General features: G+C 46.1%; 1 protein-coding gene across 1 annotated transcript; it reads left to right on the top strand.

Annotated features, from left to right (window-relative positions):
- Positions 1-8854: 8854 nt before the first annotated feature.
- Positions 8855-24374, top strand: LOC129469490 (small ribosomal subunit protein mS23-like). The gene is made up of 5 exons (XM_055256146.2): positions 8855-8955; positions 9510-9680; positions 18570-18647; positions 18778-18904; positions 19595-24374. Exons 1-5 carry the CDS (start codon positions 8909-8911, stop codon positions 19745-19747), a joined length of 576 nt encoding a protein of 191 aa, XP_055112121.1. The 5' UTR covers positions 8855-8908; the 3' UTR covers positions 19748-24374.
- The last annotated feature ends 1733 nt before the right edge of the window (positions 24375-26107 follow it).

The following is a 26107-nucleotide window of genomic DNA, read 5'->3' as shown; positions in this document are numbered from 1 at the left end:
GTTCTCTGCATGGTATTCATTGCTTGGGAAGCTGTTCCAAATGCCAATTCTTAGTCCCATCCGAGACCTACTGAGACAGAAACTCTGGAGGTACAGCCCAGCAACCTGTGATTCTGATGCACACCACAGTTTGGGAACCGTGGTACCAGGCCAGTACCTAGCACTGGCTGCACAGAATTACTTGAGTAGCTTTAAAAAAATCCTGGCCAAGACCAGGCTCGGTGGCTCACACTTATAATCCCAGCACTTTGACAGGTCGAGGCAGCAGGATCGCTTGAGCCCAGGAGTTCAAGACCAGCCTGGGCAACGAAGTGAGACCCATCCCCCAACCCCCCGCATCTCTACAAAAAAAAAAAAAAATAGCTGGGTTGGTGGCACACATGTAATCCAAGCTACAAGGGAGGCTGAGGTGGGAGGATCGCTTGAGCCCAGGAGGTCGAGGCTGCAGTGAGCTGTGATCTTGCCACTGCACTCCAGCCTGGGTGACAAAGCAAGACCTGTCTCAATTAAAAAAATAGATCCTGGCCAGCCCTTGTGGTTCATGCCTGTAATCCCAGCACTTTGGGAGGCCAAAATGGGAAGATTGTTTGAGGTCAGGAATTTGACATTACAGTGAGCTATAATTGAGCCACCGCACTCCAGCCTGGGTGACAGAGCAAGACCTCATCTCTATTAAAGAAAAAAAGTCCTGATGTTCGGTACCCTAGACCAATTAAATCAACTATGGGTTTTTTGGTTTTTTTTTTTTAAAAAAAGCTCCTAAGTAATTAAATTTGCCGTCAAGCTTGAGGACCAGCCCACTTGGCAATGTGTTAGATGTTTTAGCCCATTTGATCTTGCCCAATAATGGATCGCTTTACAGATAGTATAATTACAGTTCAGAGAGGTTAAGTAACTTATCCAAGATCATAGAGCTAGAATGTCATGAGGCCAGAAAAGGAGGCCGAGGGCTGCCTGACTGCAAAACTTGTGTTGCCTCCTCTACACCCCTGCTGCTCAAAGTGTGCTCTGTGGACCAGCAGCATCGCCATCCCCTGCGAGCTTGTTAGGAAGGCATATTATCAGGCCCCATTCCAGATCTGAATCTGAAACTGGCGTGCATTTTAACAAGCCCTTCAGATCATTCTGATACATGCTCAAATTTGAGAACCACAGTTCCACAATCTGACTACCACAGCTCGGTCTATGGACCAGCAACATTCCTTATTACCTGGGAGCTTGTTAGAAACAGAATCTCAGGCTCTGCCCCAGCCTCACTGGATCAGAATTCGCATTTTAACAAGCTCTTCAGGTGACTTCTATGCACATTAAAGCTAGAGAAACACTGCTCTAGAACACTGGTTCTCAAACTTGCTGTACATTAGAATCATTTCTGATGTGTGGGTCTCATTCCCAGAGATTCTGATTTAATTGGTTTGGGATTTAGCCTGAGAATCAGATTGTAAAATCCCAGGTGCTTCTAATATGCAGCAAGTTTGAGACCCTTACACCATTTTGCCTGTTAGTGTAGCTGACACTGGAGATGACTGCAATCAGAGAGAGAAAGAGAGGGAGAATGCTTACCAGGTCTAACAAGGAGTGCAGGAGATGAAGCCTCCGCTGGAGCCGCTGACTCCTGGTTAAAGACGGCTATGGGTCCGGGGGCAGGGACAGGCTGGACCAGATGACTGCCTTAGCCACCTACCCTCATGCTGCTTGCTCATCTGCAAGTGCTGAGCTCCTGGTATCCACAAGGTGATACTTGCAGATTTATCCTCTGCAAAAATGCAGAGCTGGGCTATCTGAAGTCTGGTCCAGCCAGGGCCCCTTCCCTATCTTGATGATGCTTTGATGTCCTCAGGGATCAGCCCCAACTTGAAAGGCGATCATGGGTCTGGAAAACGCTGTGCCCACAAGAATTGGCCTGGTTATTACCATGCTGGGCTCTCAATCCTCTCTTTGTTTTCTTGAAGCAACTGGTTGGAGATAGGGTCTGGGGGGAAAACAGGAGAATTTGCTCTGAAGAATGAAGGATGCAGGCAAGGTGTGGTATGATGAAGATGGTAGCTCTTTATCAAGTGTTTATTGTGTGCCAGACACTGTCCTAGGGTACTTTACCGAATCCTTCACAACAATTATATGAAATCAGTATTACTACTTGCGTTTCACACAGAGATGTTAAAGTCCTTACTCAACATCTACCCTCAGTAAGAGGTGGTAGTACCTGCATATGAACCCAGGCAGCTGAGCTCCCGAGATGATACCTCAACACGAAGCATGGTGGGGTCGGGTTGGGATGCAGGGGGATGGGGTTAAGATGCAGCACCTCTGCACAGATGCAATCTGTGGAGCACAGAAAGGGCCCACTTGCTCAAAAACATCACCACAGTGATCTGTGATCCAACAGAGTGCCTGGAACGCCTCCATTAGCATTCTTTATCTGGTTTTAAAAACAATCTCTTAGCATTTCCATTAAATGGCAAATATGCTATTGAGAGAGAAGCACATGAACTCCTTATGCCCATTATCACAGCATAGATTAATCTGTTGGATTAATGGGCTGCACCAGCTGGAGGAAGAGTTGGAAATTTCTGGAGGTGGCCAGGCGGGAGAGGGCGGGCATGTGAAGGGGGCTGTGTAAATTGACTGCCACCTGGTGGTCATCTTGCAGAAGTGGCAGTCACTGGCCGCTGAGACAACCAGCACCATTTTCCCGGAAGGAAGATGTGAGCACCTGTTTGGCCTTAGGCCAAAGAAACAGAGGGAAATTTACTCTGTTCACATGGTTATATGTTTTCTAAAATTTGCAAAACAAAGATATTTTAAATTTTTTCTTTTCTTTTCTTTTTTTTTTTTTGAGATGGAGTTTCACTCTTGTTGCCCAGGCTAGAGTGCAACAGCGTGATTTCAGCTCACTGCAACCCCCGCCTTCGGGGTTCAAGTGATTCTCCTGCCTCAGTGTCCTGAGTAGCTGGGATTACAGGCACCCACCACCACGCCTGGCTAAATTTTTGTATTTTTAGTAGAGACGGGGTTTCGCCATGTTGGCCTGGCTGGTCTCGAACTCCTGACCTCAGGTGATCCACCCACCTTGGCCTCCCAAAGTGCTGGGATTACAGGCTGTGAGCCACTGCGCCTGGCCAAATTTTTTCTTAAGAGAGCCACTAAGATTAGATAAGCTTCAGGCCCCCCAAAACCAGCGTCTACCCTGAAGAGCTGAGGCTTGGAGTCAGGTGTTCTTTCTAGAGAGTAAAGAGTCACAATTCTTTATCAGGACAAGAGGATTATTCCAGGGACTCCAGTGGGAGGAACTGTGAAACTCAGTACAAACAGCAATGCTTCCTTGCTTTGACCTTGCCATTCAAAGTGTGGTCTTTGGATACAGCGACCAAGTGTCCTGGTTTTCTTGGATGCAGAACTTTCAGTGCCAAAACTGGGAAAGTCGTGGGCATACTTGGGTGGGTTGGTTATCCCAACTGCAGATCTGCAGCATTGGCATCAACCTGGAAGGTTGCTAGAAATGCAGACCCAGACCTACTGAGTCACACTGCATTTTCCAAGATCCGCAGCAAATTCATGTGCATATTAAAAGATCGAGTTGCTGTGGCTTCCCCAGGAAGAGAGGGGCCCACACTGGCCCTGAAATGTATGCCTTCAAGGGGTTTGGTGGGCTGCAAAACCCCACAGAGTGATTGCAACTGGCCTTGAATTCCAACAATAAAAGGCCAGCTTCTGGCTCCAGGCCCAGCTGGCCCTTTTTTCCCTGGTCACAGTGACATAGGCCTCCCAGGGCATAAAGCACTTAGTTCTCTTCCTGAACTGGATTCTTCCTGGGGGCAAGCCCAGGTTTGGTGAAGAAAAGAGTGGGCAGCTAAATGAAAATAGTTTGTAGGCTGGGCGCAGTGGCTCACACCTGTGAGCTCATCCTCCTGGTCCTCAGACTCAGGAAGCCTACAATTCTTTTTTTTTTTTTTTTTAACGGATCCTGATATAATCCTCTCTCTCTTTTTTTAGAGAAAAGGTCTCACTTTGTCACCCAGGTTAGGGTGCAGTGGCACGATCATAGTTCACTGCAGCCGCGAACTCCTGGGCACAAGCAATCCTCCTGTCTCAGCCTCAAGAGTAGCTAGCACTACCAGCTTGTGTTACTGCACTGGCTAACTTTTTTCTTTCTCTTCTTTTCTTTCTTTCTTTCTTTTTTTCTTTTTTTTTTTTTTTTTTTTTTTTTTTTTGTAGAGACAAGGTCTTGTTATGCTGGCCAGGCTAGTCTCAAACTCCTGGCCTCAAGTCATCCTCCCGCCTCGGCCTCCCAAAGTGCTGGGATTACAAGCGTGAGCCACCGCGCCCGGCTGGCCTGATATAATTCTTAAACTGTGTATTGAATACACTGTATTGCTTTCCTCCCTTTAAAGCTAATTGCTCCCTGATTTTAGCTGTCTGTCATAGGCGAGTAGCAGCATTCATGATTTCATCAATATGCTGGGAGTTTCACTTACCAAAGCTGTTCCACTATTGGGAATGATGCTCTTCCTTATTTTGTCTGACAAATTCCCACACACTATTTATTTATTTACTTTTGAGACGGAGTCTTGCTCTGTTACCCAGGGTGGTGTGCAGTGGTGCAATCTCAGCTCACTGCAAACTCTGCTTCCTGGGTTCAAGTGATTCTCCTGCCTCAGCCTCCCAGGTAGCTGGGATTACAGGCGTGTGCCATGACACCCACCTAAATTTTTTTATTTTTTATTTTATTTTTAGTAGAGACGAGGTTTCGCCATGTTGGCCAGGCTGGTCTCGAACTCCTGACCTCAAGTGATCCACCCGCCTCAGCCTCCCAAAGTGTTGGGATTACAGGCGTGAGCCACCACACCTGACCTCCATGCACTATTTAAATACAGGCATTGTCACAAAGATGTGGGCAGAGTGATGGGAAGCCACAAGGGATGGCCTAGACCCCATGGCTAATAACAGAGGGGCACAGCTTGCCAACTATGTCTGGGCTTGAAGGGGCAGGAGAGGGACGGTGGCTAGAACCTGGTGAGAGAGCTGTGATCTTATGTTCTAGAACTTTATGTTCCAGGAGGGAGCCCGTTGGCAGTACCAACTGGAATCCAGCCAGAAGCAGAGGGCAAGGAGCTGGTGGATGCAGGCCACAGAAGCCAGCCTCCCGAGGCACAGAGCAGGGCAAAGGACGGCAGAGAGTGGGTGTGGAACTGCTTGGGCAAATGGGAACTATTCAGCACTTACTGATCAATGTTAGGGGCTGAGCTGTGTCTCCCCGAAAATCATATGTTGAGGTTCTCTCAGTACCTCAGAATGTGACTATAATAGGAGGTAGTCTTTAAAGAGGTAATTAGGTTAAAATGAAGTCAGTAGGGTGGGCCCTAATCCAAAAAGACTGGTGTCCTCGTAAGAAGAGATTAGGACAAAACCTTCCCACACAGAGGAAAGACCACGTGAAGACGCGGGAGAAGAAAGCTGTCTCCAAGGCAAGGAGAAACTAGCCATGTGCAGAATAAACTAAACTTGTAGACACCTTGATCTTGGACTTCTGGCCCCCAGAATAGGGAGAAAATAAATTTGTGTTTAAGCCACCCACTCTGTGTGCAAGTGGTGTTAGGGCAGGCCTAGCAAACGTCATACAATCAACAAGCTATTCAGCACATAACTTACTATTTACGTATTTACCTCTCTGTCTTCCCTACTGGACTGTTGGATTCTCTAAGACTCAGAATAGTCAGGTAGGTGTTTACATGCTTCTGGAATGAATGGATCATCTAACAAGAAAGTAAAACAGTAAGACAATCTATGAAATATTATCAAAATGCTGCAGTCCAGGTGGCAATGGGTGGATGACACAGCACAACAGCAATAGCGATACTGTTACAGCCATCAGGCGTGTTGCTGCTCACAGGCAGTCACTATGTCCCAGGTGCTGTGATTAGTGCTTTACATGAATGATCTCTTTTACTTTTGCAACAAGCCACGAAGATAGTTGACACTGCCATCCATATTATTATTATTGAGACAGGGTCTCAGCTCTGTTGACCAGGCTGGAGTGCAGTGGTGTGATCATGGCTCACTGCAGCCTTGAACTCCTGGGCTCAAGCCATCATCCCACCTCAGTCCCCTGGGTAGCTGGGACTACAGGCATGCACCACCACACCTGGCTAATTTTGCCCAGGCTGGTTTTGAACTCCTGGCTTAGGCAATCCTCCCATATTGGCCTCCCAAAATGTTGGGATTACAAGCATGGGCCACTGAGCCCAGCTCCACATTTTAACAGTTGGAGAAACAGAGGCTGGAAAAGTTACATAACTTGCTCAGAGTGACGCAATTAGTGGGCACATCTACAATGAGACAATGGGATTAATATGAGGCTGAGTGGTGTTGTAGCGGGAGGAACATGACCTTTAGGGGAGAGTTTACAAGCACCACTTCCTTATCTGTAAGATTATCAGGACATTACCTATGTCAGCAGGTGGTTGAACAACTGAATGAGACACTTGAGGTTCCTTGGTACCTCCTGCGGCACAGTGGTACATGGTGTAAGTGCCCCAGCCCCTCACAGCCTTGGGCGGCTGTGGTCCCCACTCAAGAAGAGAGCCTCAACTGTCCATTCTGCCTGCCCCCTGCTGCCCAACAGCTCGCTCCTGTATTATGAATGAATGTTTCTTGGGTGTGTACTTCTTGTGCAGCCTCAGAAGGCTGTATCCCCAAAGTACCCCCAGTCTGCCCATCAACATTCTGCTCTCAGTCACAGAAGCAGGCTGGAAAGGGAAACTTCAAAGGCTTGGAAGAGGAAGGGACCACCCCAAGATTAGAGAGAACATTTCTGCCTTGCAGTTCTTCCCCTATTGAGGGTTTGCGTCTTTGGTTCCCCTCCTTGATCTTGGAATAAACCCTTTAACTCTTTAGCTGCAGTGACTGCACTAACCTACAGTAGCAGTTCCTGGTGGGAGAAGAGAAGTGTGCCTGTAATCCGGGCTGGCAGATAGTGCTGGCTGGGACAGAATTAGAAAGTTGTTATGAGGCCTGGGAAGACTATATTTAGCTGGGAGCATGTTTACTCTCCCCAGAGCAAGGTCTTTTAGACCTCCTGAGGGCTGGGAGACTAGAGACTTTACACTTGGCCTGGGGCCAGAGCTGTGCTCTCTCTTCTCTGTTCCAGAGGGTCTGGAGGCAGCAGTGAAATCCATCTCAGGTTAGCCCTGGGCCTCAAATCACCGGATCCTTGGCGTGCGTGCGTGCGTGCGTGCGTGCGTGCGTGCGTGCGTGTGCTGGGGGGGCGGGTGGGGAGCGGTGTTCTGCTGGCCTCTTGAGCCTACCAGCCTCCAGCTTTAGGCATAGCTTAGGCGGCATTGTGAGGTCCTGGAAAGGGCCCTGGCTGCCCCACCCCCACAAGGCTGGCTCTATCAGTTGCTTATCAGACAAGGTATTTAACTTCCTGAGGCCTTGCTTTTTCATCTATAATAAGGATGTTAATAGCTACCTTGTGGGAAGGTATGTGGATTCAGTAAGATAACACACACAAGTAGTAACTACTCATCAAACAGTCCCTTCCTCCCCTTCACCAGCCTCAGAGTGGGAGGACTCTAGGATGACTTGACTAGGCTCCCAGGAGACGTGTGTGATTCAAAACATTCATTGGATTAAAAGTTCAAATATGAATACAATCTCTTTACAAGTCAAACTCTCAAGCATGTGTAAAGCAAGAAAAAATTCTCCCTTCCCTGCCTGCAATTTCACTCCGAGATATCCAATGTTCACAGCCTTGGGTGTCCTTCTGCAGAATTTCTATCCTCAAACACAAACATATATAGAGGTGGTTCTTTTTCTTTTTTTTCTAACAAGTTGAGATTCCACTAAACATGTTTCTTTGCAACTTCGTTTTTCATTTAAACATAAGTCATGTACGTTAACCTAGGTAAATACATGTGGATCTAGCTCATTCATTTTAATAGCTGCATAGGGTTCCAAAGAACGTATGAACAATAATTTTCCAGCTATTTCTCATCTGATGGATTTTTTTCCCACTACAAACAATGCTGCAACGATGATCCTTGCGCAAACATCCTCATGAATTGATGCTTTAATTTCTAAGGGGTTCTTTCCCCGAAATATGATTACTGGGTCTAAGGGTATGCTACACACAGTTTATATTTTTTTACAGTTTAACACTGAGAGATGACTTTCTCCAGATTTTTTCGTTTCCTTCTCGGCGTTTGTTTGTTCCGGACACTTTCACTTTTCGAGTTCCAAGGAGGAGGTAGCTCGCGACGCCGGCCGCGGGAAACACGAGTTGCAGCCAGCATCCTAGTTAGCGTGGATGCAGGTGGCACTCCGGGGACGAGGTGCTTAGTGGGGAGCACCACACAGCCAGAGGCCGAGGCCCGAGATCCAGCACCACGCTGGGCAAGTGACGGCCCCTCCCCGGCCTTGGTTTTCTTCTGCGTAGTCTGTGACTCTGAACAACATTAGGCTCAGCCTGGGCCTAGAGCTGGTGACCTCAAATCTCGGCCTTTGTTGGCTCCCCCAGGACCGTAGGCTGCGCCTCACCCCCGCTCTGCCCCACTACTTCTCCTCCGCGCGGCCCCACCTTGTCACAGGAGTTGGCTCAACAAGGCGAGAGAGAGTAAAGCAACCACCATAATGAATCCCTCCCACAGCTCGGTCATTTATTACTTCTGTCCGGCTTTGGCTCGCTCCCGCCCTTTTGGCTCGGCTATCGAGTGTTCCTGCCTGAACCTGGCAAGTAACCTCGGAGCGAGCCCGTTCGGCCTATCACTTGCTTCTGCCTGCGCCGCTCTCCCGCAGGGGCTGCGGTGAAAGCACAGCGATCCTTGGCTCGGCCAGCAACTTATGCGCCCTTTACCTGGAGCAGTCGTTTCCGGTTTCGGTAGCAGCTGGTCAGGCTCGGTCCCAGGCCCAGATGATGGTAGGCAGCCGGCTGGAAACCGTAGGGGGCATCTTCTCGCGGTGTGTGCTCCGAGCCGCGGTGGGCTGAGGGTGCCTCCCCCAGGCTGGGGTTCTCAGCCGGTCACGCTCTTCCCCGGGGCGGACCTGAGCAGGGCGAGGCGTATTGCAGGGTGCGGGGGCTGAGCTGGGTGAGGCCCTCTCTCATGTTTTCTCCTGGCTCCGAATAGTTGTGCCTGAGGATGCCTTTCCTTGAATTTATGTGTCATGTTAAAGATTATTGCGGCTGCCTCTCCCCGAGTGGAGGTCTCTAGGAAGAGGAAGGGAGGAAGAGCCTGATGGGCCTTCCTTATCAGGTTATGCAAGACCGCTCTTGCATTTTGCCGTGACCGAACGTGGGTGGGACGCACAAAAGAAGATAGAGGGATTTAACCCCTGAGCGTTGTTAGTTTGGTTTGGGATGTGGGCAGACCTTCTCTGTAGGTGGGGAGCAGTCCTCCCCCGTTCTGTGTTGCAGACCGCATAATACCTTTAATGTCCCGAGCTGTGCTAGACTGATTCAGGGGCTTTGGCAGGCTACTGCAAGTAACCCAGTTTCGTTCTGTTCCCTCCCTAAGGACTCGGGACCTGGTTCGGGCCGGGGTGCTGAAGGAGAAGCTCCTGTGGTTTGACGTATATAACGCCTTTCCCCCGCTGAGGGAGCCCGTCTTCCAAAGGCCCCGAGTGCGATATGGCAAAGCCAAAGCTCCCATCCAGGACATCTGGTACCACGAGGATCGGATTAGAGCGTGAGTGCTCAGCCCTGTAGTGGACAGGAGGCAACAGAACTTCAGAAGGGAAGGTTTCGGTAGCAGTCTGGGAATTCAAATATGAAATTGAGTCAGGGGTTTGCCCTGTGGAGAAGACTTATCTAGCCAAATTAGGGAGTCAGCACCCCTTCCCCATAGTGAAACTGAAGTTCTGAAAAGTGGAATCTGGAGCCCAGCAACCGAAAGATCATTGCAATTATAGCTGCATGTTTCTGGGCATCTGCTTTGGGCCAGGCACTGTACTAAGCTCTTTGCAAGCATAATCTCAGTCTCTAAAGGCCTTACTCTAACTTGTAAGGAAGGTATTCTTGTTTCCATTTTATTCAAGGAGACTGCGAAGCTCAAGGAAATTAGCTAACTTCTTGTAATTAGTAAATACATAGGAGGGTGGCAGATCTGGGAATCACATCTCTGACTCCAAGCTTATGGTGATCATTATGCCTGCCTTCTCCAGGAGTGGAGATAGGAGGAACATGGTCTATGGATCTAGTAGTCCGGATCTTTGAAGCCACTCAGATGAAAGGATACTTAAAAGTCTAAGAGAGGCCAGGCGCGGTGGCTCACACCTGTAATCCCAACAATTTGGGAGGCCAAGGTGGGCGGATCACCTGAAGTCAGGAGTTCGAGACCAGTCAGACCAATATTGTGAAACCCCATCTCTACTAAAAATACAAAAATTAGCCGGGCGTGGTGGTGGGTGCCTGTAGTCCCAGCCACTGGAAGGCTGAGACAGGAGAATTGCTTGAACCTGGGAGGTGGAGGTTGCAGTGAGCCGAGATCCCACCACTACACTCCAGCCTGGGCGATAGAGAGAGACAATCACTAGGAATTTGAAGGAAAATCGTGTGTTCTTTATTTTTTTTTTAGCATCCCTCTTCTTTTTTTTTCTTTTTCTTATGCTCAGTGGCAAGAATACTTCCTCTTTTATTATAAAAGCAACACGTGCTACTTGTAGAAAATTTAGATACACGAAGAAAGCATAACGAAGAAATCGCAGGCTGGATGTGGTGGCTTGTGCCTGTAATCCTAGTGCTTTGGGAGGCGTAAGGGAGGATAGCTTGTGCCCAGGAGTTTGAGACCAGCCTGGGCAACACAGCAGGACTTGCCTCTACCAAAAAAAAAGTAGTTGTCTTAGTTTACACTCTGATTAGCAGTTTCTGAGAGTTCTTACTTTATCCTTGTCAGTATTGATAATGATTATTTAAGAATTTTTTTTTCTGGGCCAGGCACGGTGGCCCACGCCTGTAATCCTAGCACTTTGGGAGGCTGAGGTGGGCAGATTGCCTGAGCTCAGGAGTTCGAGACCACCTTGGGCAATATGGTGAAACCCTGTCTTGACTAAAATACCAAAAATTAGCCGGGTGTGGTGGTGGGCGCCTGTAGTCCCAGCTACTCTGGATGCTGAGGTGGGAGAATCGCTTGAACCTAGAAGTTGGAGGTTGCAGCAAGCTGAGATTGCACCACTGCACTCCAGCCTAGGCAACAGAGGGAGACCTTGTCTCCAAAAAAAAAAAAAAATTTTTTTTTTCTGATTTAAGTTTTTTTTTTTTTTTTTTTTTTTTGAGACAGAGTCTCACTCTGTCTCCTAGGCTGGAGTACAGTGGCGCCATCTCGGCTCACTGCAAGCTCTGTCTCCTGGGTTCACGCCATTCTCCTGCCTCAGCCTCCTGAGTAGCTGGGACTACAGGCGCCCACCACCACGCCCAGCTAATTTTTTGTATCTTTAGTAGAGATGGGGTTTCACCGTGTTAGCCAGGATGGTCTCAATCTCCTGACCTCGTGATCCACCTGCCTCGGCCTCCCAAAGTGCTAGGATTACAGGTGTGAGCCACTGCGCCTGGCTGATCTAGGTAGTTTTAAAATAATAATCCCAGCACTTTGGGAAGCCGAAGCGGGCGGATCACGAGGTTAGGAGTTCGAAACCAGCCTGGCCAACATAATGAAACCCCGTCTCTACTAAAAATAAAAAAATTAGCTGGGTGTGGTGGCCCGCGCATGTAATCCCACTACTTGGGAGGCTGAGGCAGGAGAATAGCTTGAACCTGGGAGGTGGAGGTTGCAGTGAGCTGAAATGATGCCACTGTACTCCAGCCTGGGTGACAGAGCAAGACTCTGTCTTAGAAAAAAAAACAAAAAACAGTAATTGTGTCTAGAGATTTTAATTTCTGTTTCTTTGACAAATTTCTCTACTTTCATGATTATTGGCCATTTGAATTTATTTTTGAAATATCTGTGTTCTTTACCTATTTTAATAATTGTTATTATTGATCAGTAAGAGTTCTTTATAGAATTGAAGATACTAAGTCTTTGATATACACTCCAGACATTTATTTATATGTTACTTGTTATTAATAATGCTTGTTTAATTTATAGAAGTTGGTTATTTCATTCCACTAATTTTTTTTGGTGCCTTCTATATGGTAAGCATTGCGCTAAACATTGTGCTAGGCACTGAGGTATTTTATGTATTCAAATCTACCCATTTTTTCTTTTTGCTGGTTTCATTGCCTTTAGGCTTAGAGGATTTAGGAAAGTCTTTTTCAGTAAACTCAACTCTCTTTTTCTGAGTTATCTTTCAAAGTGCAGATGAGGGGTTGAAACTAGTAGAAATATTCATTCTTTAATCTTCTTCCCTCCTTCACTCTCTTTTTTTTTTTTTGAGATGGAGTCTCGCTCTGTCGCCCCAGCTGGAGTGCAGTGGCGTGATCTTGGTTCACTGCAAGCCCCCTCTCCTGGGTTCACGTCATTCTCCTGCCTCAGCCTCCTCAGTAGCTGGGACTATAGGTGCCTGCCACCACGCCTGGCTAATTTTTTGTATTTTTAGTAGAGACGGGGTTTCACTGTGTTAGCCAGGATGGTCTCGATCTCCTGACCTCGTGATCCACCCACCTCGGCCTCTCAAAGTGCTGGGATTACAGGTGTGAGCCACCGCGCCCGGCCTCTTTACTCTCTTTTTCCAAAACTTAGTCACAGAAAATGTGCTCCTGATGGTTTCCTAGCAACATTCTTTTTTTTTTTTTTTTTTTTTTTTTTTGAGATGGAGTCTTGCTCTGTCACCCAGGCTGGAGTGCAGTGGTGTAATTTCAGCCCCATGCAACCTCCACCTCCCAGGTTCAAGCAGTTCTCCTGCCTCAGCCTCCTGAGTAGCTGGGATTACAGGCGCACGCCACCATGCCTGGTTAATTTTTGTATTTTTAGTAGAGATAGGGTTTCACCATGTTGGTCAGGCTGGTCTCGAACTCCTGACCTCGTGATCTGCCCGCCTTGGCCTCCCAAAGTGTTGGGATTACAGGTGTGAGCCACCGTGCCCGGTCTCCTAGCAACATTCTTAAAAATATCTTTAAAGTTCTCTATTTTTTTCATACAAAAAAAAAAGATGTCACACTCTTTTGGGACTACTTTTCTGTTTTCATGTTTCCCCTTTTGTGTGCCCTGAATTTTGTTCATACTGTCCCTGTTGTGGCCTTAGCCTGTCTTTAATAGCTCTACATTCCAAATGCCCTGTCTTTATTCAGTAACAAACATGCATTAAGCACTGTCATGGGCCAGGCATTGTCAAATTCATTCTTGTAACTTCAGTGCCTAGGCCAGTGTGTGGCATATAAGTTGCTTATTAATTGTCTCTTGAATGAAGAAGCTAATGGATTAATGAACAGATGAACTACGAGGCTGGTAGAGAGAAACAAAAGAAAATTCCTTGGAGAGGAATGGTGGAGGGCCAGGACTGGGACTGTTTGGAGAATGGCCATCAGAGTTTTATTCGTTTTCTGAAACAGTTTCAGGAACAGTGGGCTAGAAACCACTTCTATGGCCACATTTAGCATCCCTGTACATTTATGTGAGATCCAAGTAAGTGGTAAATCTCTCACTGGGAGTTTACTGACAAAGCCCCTCCCCTTGAATACTGATGTTAATTAGCTTTTAGTACCTAGAATTTGTCTAGTTCCTTTTTCTCTTAAATATTTAGACCAATGAGTGTGCCTAATTGACTTTGATACACATCCCTTATTCTTACTGTTATTTCAAGATGCTAGAAAATAGAATTTATAAGGTCATTATGTTCTGAATTGAGGCCCAGACTTCTCCCCTGGGACCCCCAGCACCAACACTCTTTTAAAGTAGCAGAACAAGTATGTTCTTGCTCTACTTGGAAATTTTTGGCATACGACATGAGATCTTTGAGGAGATTAAATGCTTTTTCAGCACCTTTCTTCTCAGACCCATTGCATGCACTTTGTGGTTCATTGATACATTAAAATCATTTGTGCTTTGCTCTCATGTGTAATCCTGGCACTTCAGAAGTGGATCACTTGAGGTCAGGAGTTCGAAACCAGCCTGGGCAACATGGTGAAACCCCATCTCTACTAAAAATGCAAAAATCAGCCAGGCATGGTGGCACGCACCTGTAGTCCCAGCTAGTCTGGAGGCTGAGGTGGGAGGATCGCTTTAACCCAGGAGGCGGAGCTTGCAGTGAGCCGAGATTACGCCACTTCACTCCAGCCTGGGTGACAGAGCGAGACTCCGTCTCAAAAATAAATAAATAAAAATTTAAAAAAAATCCTTTGTGCTTCTGCTGTAGGTAGCATTGGAACTGGATGGTAAATGATTGGAGAATGTGGAATAGTTTACTGGTCCCTCTTGTTAAATATTACTTTTTTTTTTGAGATGGAGTCTTGCTCTGTCTCTGTCTCCCAGGCTGGAGTGCAGTGGTTCAATCTCAGCTCACTGCAGCCTCCACCTCCCAGGTTCAAGCAATTCTCCTCAGCCTCCTGAGTAGCTGGGATTACAGGCATGTGTCACCACGCCCGGCTAATTTTTTTTCTTTTTTTGTATTTTCAGGAAGACAGGGTTTCACCATGTTGGCCAGGCTGGTCTTGAACTCCTGACCTCCGGTGATTCACCCACCTCGGCCTCCCAAAGTGCTGGGATTACAGGCATGAGCCACCATGCCCAGCCTGTTAAATATTATTTCTTTAAATTCTTTTTTTATTTTTTAATTTTTTACTATTGTCAGAACATATAAAAATTATTTCTGTTAGGCCGGGCGCGGTGGCTCAAGCCTGTAATCCCAGCACTTTGGGAGGCCGAGGCGGGCGGATCACGAGGTCAGGAGATCGAGACCATCCTGGCTAATACGGTGAAACCCCGTCTCTACTAAAAACACAAAAAAATTAGCCGGGCGTGTTGGCGGGCGCCTGTAGTCCCAGCTACTCGGGAGGCTGAGGCAGGAGAATGGCGTGAACCCGGGAGGCGGAGCTTGCAGTGAGCCGAGATCGCGCCACTGCACTCTAGCCTGGGGGACAGAGAAAGACGCTGTCTCAAAAAAAAAAAAAAAAAAAAATTATTTCTGCTAATGCCAAAATATTATCTTGTATTTATATAATTTATTGAACCTTTATCTTTGTGGCCCTCTTTTTTTTTTGGTATTTTTGATATTTAAAAAAGCTTATAGAATGGTTGTGCATGCCTGTAGTTCCAGCTACTTGGGAGGCTGAGGAAGGAGGACCATTGGAGTCTAGGAGTTCAAGGTTGTAGTACACTATGATTGTACCTGTGAATAGCCACTGCACTCGCAACAGCCTGGCAACATGGCAAGACCCCATCTCTTAAAAAAAAAAAAAAAATAGAGAAAGGAACTTACAACAAAATAAATAAAACAAACAAAAAAGATGTATGAAAACGTAAGTGTAAAAAGTGAGATCATAACAGTACTGGAAGAAAACATGGGAGAATTAAAACAAAATGAGTGATAAAGGTCTTTTTAAGCATGATATAAAACTCAGAAGCCATAAAAAGAAAATATTAAAATTTTCTGTATAAAAAAGTATCATAAGCAAAATCAAAAGACAGCCAACAAACTGGGAAAGATCTTTGCAATGTTATGACAAAGGACTAATTTTCTGTGTATATGGCTACAAAGTTTGCTTAGAAATCATTAAGAGACCACTGTGTAACAAATTACCATAGACCAGGTGGCTTATAAACAAACTTTCTTTCTCATAGTTCCGGAGGCTGGGAAGTCTGAGGTCAGGGTGCCAGCAGGGTCAGGTTCTGGGGAGGACTGTCTTCCTGGTTCCTCACATTGAGGGGAGCAGAGAGTGGAAGCAAGCTCTCCTCTGTCTCTTATAGGGGCACTAATCCCATCATGAGGGCTGATTACCATGACCTGATTACCTCCCAAAGGCTCCATCTCTAAATACCATCACATTGGGGATTAGGATTTCAACATACTAATTTTGGTGGGACACATTTAGTCCATAGCAACCACCAAATAGAAAAGCGGACAAAGAACTTGGACAGAAAAGGAAATTCAGTTTGCTTTTAAACTTGAAAAGATGTCCAGTCTGTTTCAAAAGAAAAGCAAATTAAAACTATAAAGAGTTCTGGTTTCTTACCTATCAGGTTGGCTAAGATCAAAAAGTTGGAGAACATGTGTGTGTGTGTTTGTATATTTTTTTTTTTTTTTGAGGCAGGATCTCACCCAGACTGGGATGCAGTGGCGCCTATCATGGCTCACTGCAGCCTTGACCTCCTGGCCTCAAGTGATCCTCCCACCTCAGCCTCCTGAGTAGCTGGGACTACAGGTGTATGCCACCATTCCTGGCTTTTTTTTTTTTTTTTTTGAGACGGAGTCTCGCTCTGTCGCCCAGGCTGGAGTGCAGTGGCGCAATCTCGGCTCACTGCAAGCTTTGCCTCCCGGGTTCACACCATTCTCCTGCCTCAGCCTCTCCGAGTAGCTGGGATTACAGGCGCCCGCCACCACGCCCAGCTAATTTTTTGTATTTTTTAGTAGAGACGGGGTTTCACCATGGTCTCGATCTCCTGACCTTGTGATCCACCCGCCTCGGCCTCCCAAAGTGCTGGGATTACAAGCGTGAGCCACCGCACCCGGCCCCTGGCTAATTTTTAATTTTTTTGTAGAGATGGTGTCCCACTATATTGCCCAGGCTGGTCTTGAACTCCTGGCCTCAAGTGATCCTCCTGCCTTGGCCTCCCAAAGTGCTGGGATTACAGGCATCAGCCACCACGCCTGATCTAAATATATATATGTATTTTTTCACTGGGATTACAGGTGTGAGCCACTGCACCTGGCTCGTGTGCGTGTGTGTGTGCGTGTGCGCGCGCGTGTGTGTGCATGTGTGTGTGTGCGTGTGTGTGTATGCGCGTGTGTGTGTGCACATCTGTCTGTGTGTGTGTGTGTGTGTAGATATATATTTTTTTTTAGAGACAGGGTGGGAGGGAGTGTTACTTTTCACTGGCCACCCTTCTGTGCTATTTGCTCAGGTCTCACCGTGTTGCCCAAGATGGTGGTGAGCTCCTGGCCTCAAAAGATCCTCATGCCTCAGCTTCCCAAGCAGGTGGGATTATATGCGTGAGCCTCTGTGCTCAGCTGGAGAATGTCATTTGGTCAGGGTGTGGGGAGATAGGCGCTCATATATTACCGATGTGAATGTAAATTGGTACAGCCACTTTGGAAAGCATTTTGGCAATTTGGAAGGCTTAATTACAAATGCACATACCTTGATCCAGTAGTACCACATTTGTGAATTTATGCCACAGACTTATTTACGTGGTGCACTAAAATTATAAAGAGAGATAATGATTGCAGCATGGTTGAGAGTCGTAGAGGACTGGAAACAATCTCCATGTGCTGATAAGGCAAGATGGAGGGAGGAGAAGTGGGGAGTGACTGCTCAGATATGGTGCCTCCTTTGGGGGTGATGAAAATGTTTTGGAACTAGATAGAGGTGCTAGTTGCACAGCTTTGTGAGTTTTCTATGTCACTTAATTGCACACTGAAAAATGTTAAATGTGGGCTGGGGACAATGGCTCATGCCTGTAAGCCCAGCATTTTTGGAAGCCAAGGTGGAAGGATCTCTTGAGGCTAGCAGTTCAAGACCAGCCTGGGCAACATAGTGAGACTGCGTCTCTACAAAAAATTTAAAACTTAGCCAGGCATGGTGGTGCTGCAAACCTGTAGTTCCCGCTACTCAGGAGGCTGAGGCAAGAGGATTGCTTGAGCCCAGGAGTTTGAGGCTGCAGTGAGCTATGATCACAGCACTGCTACCTGCCTGGGTGACACAGTGAGACCCTGTCTCTTTGGAAAAAAAAAAGTTAATTTTATGATGTGTGAATTTTACCTCAGTTTTTATTATTTATTTTTATTTTGTTGTTATTTTTTGAGATGGAGTCTCATTCTGTCGCCAAGGTTGGAGTGCAGTGGCGTGCTCTCCACTTACTGCAACCTCCGCCTCCTGGGTTCAAGTGATTCTCCCACCTAACCCTCCCAAGTAGCTGCGACTACAGGCATGTGCCACCATGCCTGCTAATTTCTTTGTATTTTTAGTAGAGATGGGGTTTCACCATGTTGAACTCCCGGTCTCAAGTAATCTGCCTGCCTCAGCCTCCCAAAGTTCTGGGATTACAGGTATGAGCCACTGCGCCTAGCCATACCTCAGTTTTTAAAAAGGCAAGATGTAGATCAAGGTTTACTATTCTTTGGGTTAAAAATGTGGCTGGGGACAGGGAATGATAGTGCATATATGCTAGTATATTAGTGGAATATTTCTGGATGGATATACAAGAAATTTGTTAGTGTTGCTTCCTGGGAAGGGAACTGGGGGGCTGGGGTGCAGAAGTGGGAGGGAGTGTTACTTTTCACTGGCCACCCTTTTGTGCTATTTGATGTATTTACCATGTGCATGTGTGCATTACTTATCTAAAAAAACAAAACTGTTCAGCTTAGGCTATGTGGGTTGTACTGTACTTAACTCCTCAGGGCCTAGCACTTATTCTTCATTTCTTTTATTCCATTCTCATCTACAGTTTATAATCGGAGATTTATATTATGTTGTTTGCATTTTCTAGGAAGTTTTATTCAGTGTATGGGTCTGGTCAAAGAGCTTTTGATCTATTCAATCCAAACTTCAAGTCTACCTGTCAACGGTAAGCCATTTTATAAGTCTTAGGCTATTCATATTATTTTTTAAGGATTTCGTTATCCATTTGATACTGTGTAACAGCGTCTTAACAATGCTTACAAACAGACCTAAAATGTGACTGCTTGGAATTACAGGTTTGTGGAGAAGTACACTGAGCTACAGAAACTTGGAGAAACAGATGAAGAGAAGTTATTTGTGGAAACAGGGAAGGCTTTATTGGCAGAAGGTGTCATTTTAAGACGAGTAGGCGAAGCAAGGACTGTGAGTATTTCATTGTTAAAATTGTTATTGGGTTTATAGTTGTCCCTCAGTATGCACAGGGGATTGGTGCTAGGGCCCCTGCAGGTACCAGAATTCACGGATGCTTTGCAAATCCCTTTTATAAAGTGCTGTAGTTTTTGCATATAACCTACACATATCCTCCCATATACTTTAATCATCTCTAAATCACTTATAATATATAACACAATGTAAATGCTATATAAGTAGTTATACTCTATTTTTAAAAATTTATATTTTTTATTTTATTTATTTATTGTTAAAATATTTTTGATCCATGGTTTGTTGAATCTGCATATGTGGAATCTGTAGATGCAGAGGGTTGACCAGAGTTGCCAATCTGATGGAAGTTAAAGAGAGACTTGGTTTTCTTTCCCTAACCTTGGCTTATGTTCCTAAACTCCAGGTCAAAATACTGTTACACTGAATATACTAAAATTTTGTGGTAATGACTGCTACTTGAAACAAGTGAGTCGTCATTAGGGCTTTTGAAATTGTGGTTCTATAGACTTTTTAAAATCATGTTTACTGTTTGTTATAGTAGAATTGGATCTGAGATATTAGTGCTAAATTTTTCACTCAGTGACAGAATGTGCCTAGTTATGTATCTTTAGCCAATTAATTGAGTGAAAATGATAACATCTATGTGATACTTACATCTGGTCTTTTAAGCAACACGAAGGTAGTCACGTTTCCCGGAAATCCGAACACTTGAGTGTCAGACCACAGACTGCGTTGGAAGAAAACGAGACTCAGAAAGAAGTTCCACAGGACCAGCATTTGGAGGCACCTGCAGACCAGTCGAAAAGTCTCTCGCCTCCCTGAAGGACCTGTATACTGTGTATGCTGGCATTCACACTCTACTCACTGGCTGAATGTTGAGCTATTTTTAAACAGTTGAACTGTGTAAATGTTTCTTGATCTCTAAGGTATTGTGTTTGCCTTCTCTTAGTTATTTCTAGGTTGTCATAAAGCTCAGTATCATGGTTTGACAGAAGCAGTTATGTGAACTTTTATGTTAGGACATTACTAAATAAAGAATTCCCTAGCTGCTTATAAAGTAAATTTACTTTGAATTGTAAATAACATGGAGAAACCTTTATAAAGATTGTTCAAATGGGACTCAATCTGACTAGGCTTGCTTTGATGTTTGTTAGTGTGTAGGCTGGCTACATCTGATTCCCGGGTACGTATTTCTTCTGATCCATCAGACTTCTACACATACACATGGTGTGGAACCTTGGCTAGCTGCTTTTGTCTGCAGAGAATCTTTGTACTTCTTGCTATGGAACGATTGTCTCTCCACTTCAGAGGCCAAGCTGACTTGCGCTTTGTGGTAAGAGTGAGGACCTGTCATTGCTGATGCACAAAGGCCAAAACTGTAACTTTAATGTCATGGATTGAGTGTGCTGGAGACAGTTAACATAGGCCTGCACAGACTAGGCTGTTCAGTAAATACTTGTTGAATGAACGAGTGAACAAGTGGTTATATCCAGCTAAAGACTGGATTCATATGGTGTAGATAACAGGATTGCCAAGAAAGGAGGCAGCTAATTTAGGTGATGCTCTCCACCAGCATCCACCTGCCTCCCTGGGGCCAAAGTGTGCCTACAAGTCCGTATCAACTGCCCTGCCTTCCACATTTCCCTAGGTTTTACTAAATACATGAAATATCCCTCTGAGATTCCAGCCTTTGTATATGTGGTCAAGCCAGTGGTTTTCAGCTGTTAGTAGGAAGCTGCTTCAGAAATTCCCTATTTTGAAACTCATGTAGATTTTCTACCCAGTGGTTCTTTGTGTATGGTCTCATCTCTCCTGGTACACTGTGAGGCAGGTCCACACCTCACAGTCTGTACGTGGTACACGTCCATGCACGTGGGTGCTTGGTTCATGCAGGTGAATGAGTACATGAGGCAAAAGCAGCTCTCAGCTGTGCTGCTTCCCCCTCGACCTTTATCACTGTTTCACAATTGCTTGCATTTGGAGAATGCTTTACTTTTCGGTAGGGAAGTATATTTCATCCATTCAAAGACATTACACAACCATTGAGACCAAACATCGGGCCAGACCTTGGGAAGAGGACTTAAAAAGCAGGTGAAAGACACAGTCTGCTCTCAGAGGAACAATTGAGGGGTCACTCGTCTCTTTAAACCTTAGGTTTCTGGGTTTTTAAGGGCAGGGGTTTTTTTTGCCACAATGATGAAGACTTAAAAAAATGTTTTTTTTCCTTCATGTCTGGACTGATGTCCCATTTTTGTTTGTTTTCCTCCTCTGTAGATTTTTAAAATTTTTTTTTTTTTTTTTTTGCGATGAGGTATCACTCTGTTTCCCAGGCTGGAGTACAATGGAGCCATCTTGGCCCACTGCAACCTCCGCCTCCCAGGTTCGAGCAGTTCTCCTGCCTCAGCCCCCTGAGTAGCTGGGATTACAGGTGTATGCCATGACGCCCGGCTAATTTTTGTATTTTTAGTAGAGACAGGGTTTTACCATGTTGCCCAGGCTGATCTCAAACTGCTGGCCTCAAGTGATCCACCCGTCTCAACCTCCCAAAATGCTGGGATTACAGGTGTAAGCCACCATGCCTGGCCTTAATTTTTTTTTTTTTAATTTTATTTTAGGAGATGGGGGTCTTACTGTGTCACCCAGGCTGGGTGCAGTGGTGCATACCCCACTGCAGTCTTAACTCCTGGGCTGAAGCCATGCTGGCTCACCTCCCTAATAGCTAGGACTACAGGCATGTGCCACCATGCCTGGCTCTTTAACATTTTTTTTTTTTTTTTGTAGAGATAGAGTCTTGCTATGTTGCCCAGGCTGGCCTGGTCTCAAACTCCTGGCCTCAAGTGATCCTCCTGCCTCAGCCGCCCAAAGTGCTGGGATTACAGGCCTGAGCCACTGTACTGGGGCTGAAGACTTTTAAAGAAGTTATTTGTTGCATAATTCTTTAAAAAAATTATACATGCACATGGTTCAAAACTTAACAGTAAAAAGCTAGTCTCCCACCCCTGTTCCCCAGCCACCCTTTTTCCCTTCCCTGAGGCCACCACTCTCACCATTTCCTTGTGTGCTCTTCCAGAAATATTTTGGGCATGGACGGGACACTAAGCATACCGTTCTGTACCTTGCTTTTCTAGTTAATACGTCTCAGAGATCCACTGTGGTTTAATCAGTGCCCGATTGAAGAAAATGTTCTTTGTTTTACTGTGTTGCAAATGGGCTGCTAGAGTTATGGGATGCTGGATGAAGGAGTAGATCATTTTGAGTTTTGATATCTTCGTCCATAGAAATTGTGCTTAACTATACTCTCATAGCAGTGTATGAAAATGCGTTCCCCTACACATTCTGATCTCGTTAAACCAGACTGGGACTCTGGACCAGAAGGGAAAGACCATCCCTGTATAGCAAATTTCTGGATGGGGAAAAAGCTGCTGTCACTCATTGACTTCTTTAGGTTGAGTCTTAGTGATCAAAGCATAGTGAAAGATGTGAAGCTTACTTTGGAAACTCAGAACTATTTCCACAGTTTGGGCAAAAGCTGTCATCAGATCCCCATCACGTTTTGGAGAGAATGGAAGCATGACCGCATTCTTGGCTTTAAAGAGCTTAAAATCAGGCCAGGCTCCATGGCTCACCCCTGTAATCCCAGCACTTTGGGAGGCCAAGGTGGGCAGATCACCTGAGGTCAGGAGTTCGAGACCAGCCTGGCCAACATAGTGAAACCCCGTCTTTACTAAAAATACAAAGAAATTAGCTGGGCGTGGGGGCGTGTGCCTGTAATACCAGCTATCCAGGAGGCTGAGGCAGGAGAATCGCTGGAACCCAGGAGGCAGAGGCTGCAGTTGAGCTGAGATCATGCCACTGCACTCCAGCGTGGGTGACAGAGCAAGACCCTGTCTCAAAAAAAAAAAAGCTTAAAATCGAGTTGGGACTACAAGAGTGACTTGTGAAACAGCAAGATGAACAGGAATCCTTTTAAACTCTGATATAAAAGTACAGTAGAGGTTCAGGGGCAAGGAATCAGTTCTGGATCTGTCTAGGAGTACTGCGTGAGAGCCTGGAAAGGCAGTGGGATGGACATGTACATGCAGTTTCTTTGGCCAGGAACACCCTCCCTTCTGCCACAGTCTGTAGGAATTGAACCTTCCATGCCCTTTTCAAATGCTGGCTGTGCTCAGAAACTACATCATATCAAGTCCCTTACTGAGCCCCCTACAGATTGTGTTCATAAGGTGCTTCGCTGCTGTTGGTCTGCCTGGCCTACTGTTTGTACTCCTGCCTCATTTACTGTGGCCTTCATTCAAGTAGTAATGATTCTTTACCTATTAAGAGTATAGGGTGGGCGTGGTGGCTCATGTCATCCCAGCACTTTGGGAAGCCAAGATGGGTAGATCACCTGAAGTCAGGAGTTTGAGACCAGCCTGGGCAACATGATGAAACCCCGTCTCTACTAAAAATGCAAAAGTCAGCCGGGTGTGGTGGCAGCCTCCTGTAATCCCAACTACTCGGCAGGCTGAGGCAGGAGAATCGCTTGAACGCAGGAGGTGGAGGTTACAGTGAGCTGAGATCATGCTACAGCACCCCAGCCTGGGCGACAGAGGAGACCCGTCTCAAAAAAAAAAAAAGGTAGCATAAAGGAGGGCAGAAATTCTTATTCTTTTAACCCATTGAAACATTAAACAGCCTTTCAGGAGCAGACCCTCCTACAGGTTTGCTGAATCCAAAGCGAGGAAGGCATATATCCAGGTTACTGTGAAGTTTGCACCAGACAAGTAATGGAGATTTGGGTTCTAGATCCGGATACTCCAGGCAGTTTTTACTGTCTGACCCTGTGCCTGTCACCATATTTCAGCCTGTAAAATGTGGACAATGTTTGCCTTTTCTAGTCACCTCAGTGACTAGAAAACAGCAGCATCACTAACACCCAGTTGGTGACATGGAATGGTGCTCTGCGGGGAGAGAGTTTCAATTGAAGCTCTAAGTTGAAGGTGATGGTGCTATGTCCAAGTGGCAGACAGAGATAAGGGATAGGTGTCTACAGGGGCAAGATTTGGAGCCAGGAGAAGAAATGAGCGCTCCAAGGGTAGTGGAGAGAGACCCGGATGTTGAGGGCTGGCAGGTAAATGCTTTAAGTGATAGAATAGTAGGAACGAGAAAGCCAGCAAAAGAAATTCACGTCCCACGTCTTCCATCATCTATATGTCCAGACTTGTTTAAGTGGTCCCGGATTCACCACATTTTATAGAGCTCTGCCTCTGACTTTATTGGGTAGGCCTGATTTTTGATGATGTCCTTAAAAGGCTAGCTTGATTCTTCTTGTAGTTTTGTAGAACACTTTGTATCGAGAGTTCTCTGATAATGAAAGTGGTATTACAGAATAATCTGCCCCCGAAGGATTCCTGATTTTGTTAAAGTGATACCTTTCTCTGTAAATAAATGATGGCATGCCACTTAAAAACCTTCAGCAGATTTCTTTTTTTAAACAAAGTCACTCAAGTGGGACAGTAAGATTTTCTCTGAGGCTGGCACTGGTGCCTGCCTCTGCTCCGGGGAATCCAGACGTGGCACGCCGGAGTTGGGCCTCATCCATCCTCAGCTTTCATCTGTGACCAAGCCTGATTCAGAATGGGCTGGCAGTTTTCCTGAGTACATGGGAGTTAGGGCAGAGAACACGATGTGGTGCTGGTAGTCAACGCAAGCCGGCACGGCCTCAGCCAGAAGACTGGAGCTGGGAGCAAGCAAAGGCGAGTGGAGGAGGGGATGGGGAAGGCTGAGGCTGTTTTCTTCCTGGTCTCTATGTTCCTGAGCTCAATTCCAGAACAGCTGAAAGGTGGGAGCCTGACTTGGGCTAAGTTAGTCATGCGTTCTGAGCCTTTGACCGTGCTGGGTGAGATGAGGGATGGCTGAGCAGGTTCAGTGAGCAACTTGGTCGAGGTCACCTTGGCTGGCAGAGGAAGGGCACCTGCCCTCCTGTGGAAAAGACGGGAAATGGCTTTCCTGTCACTCCTAGGGTAGCACTCAATGTGGCAGGCGGGTCTCTGATTGGATGAGCCCAGCACTGAAGCAGTTTCTGTGGTGATGCTGAACCAGACAAGTGGTTATTGCTGCAGCACGAAAAAGAAAAGGTTGCTAGGGGAAGGCAGAGAAGGCAGGAAGTTAAGTGTTATGTTCCCTAGAAAATGTTGCCACTGCCAGCCACCACCACCACCCTCCATCCATGCAGATTAGACAGGGTTTTTGGGGAATACTAGGTGACAACAAAAACACATTTCAAGTATCATTTTACCCTCAATGAATGCTTTTCCTGGACTGCAACTGAAATAAATGTCAGTCACCGGACCTTCTAGCTGCTCAGTTCTTTTAATTAAAAGATAGTTCTAAGCAAGATCCAGTAGTGGTCTATTTATTATTTATCAAGCATTTTCCTTCCAGCAGTTAGTGAAAGGTCACTGGCTTCAGCTGAGCTTTGTTTTTGGTGAGCAGCTTAGATGAAAAAGATACACAATCAATCTCTCCTGTTTGCTCATGGGCAGGACACTGTTTAATAGTCATTGTGGCATTTAGGATCGCAGGCCTCTGAAACATGCAGAAAAGTGCATGTGCCTCCCTTGCTGCTGAACATTTCTCCAAAAGTAAACATCAGGTTGTGATTATGGTTAATAATGAGATATTGATTGTTTGAAAATGTCACCGCCAGGGACCTGTCTGCTTCAGCACCACTAGATGGCGCTGCACTCTCATGCTGTTCAACTACAGTCATTGCATTTCCTTGCCTCGGGGTACCTTGCCTTTCAAGGTTGACGAGTGTCCTTGTAAAATAATGTTCTGGCTGAAATTTAGGAAGCTGAGGTCCTGGGGTGCTACTGGGATGGGGTAGAGATGGGAGGGGACAGGCCACGGGACAAATGACAAAGGCCTGCCGGGGAAGCGGCACTGTTTGCACCATAATAGGAGCTGGAGAGGAAGGAGCTTACTGCGCTGAGCCCCTGGAGACTCTGCCCGGAGCAGTGTTTCCTAACCTTCTCCAGTCAATGACACATCTGCGAATTTGCTGTGGAGGACAGCGGGAGACAGAACAGTGCAGGCAGGGAGGCGCAGCAGCGGAAAAAACCCAGGCCTTGGAGAACAGACCTGGGTTTGAAACCCTGATCTGTTGCTTTGTCTGGTGACATTAGGGGAGTTAGTGAACCG

The sequence above is a fragment of the Symphalangus syndactylus genome, chromosome 20, assembly GCF_028878055.3.
Source record: "Symphalangus syndactylus isolate Jambi chromosome 20, NHGRI_mSymSyn1-v2.1_pri, whole genome shotgun sequence".
Lineage (NCBI taxonomy): Eukaryota > Metazoa > Chordata > Mammalia > Primates > Hylobatidae > Symphalangus > Symphalangus syndactylus.
Note: the sequence above shows the minus strand (reverse complement) of the source record. Positions and strands in the feature narration are given on the sequence as shown.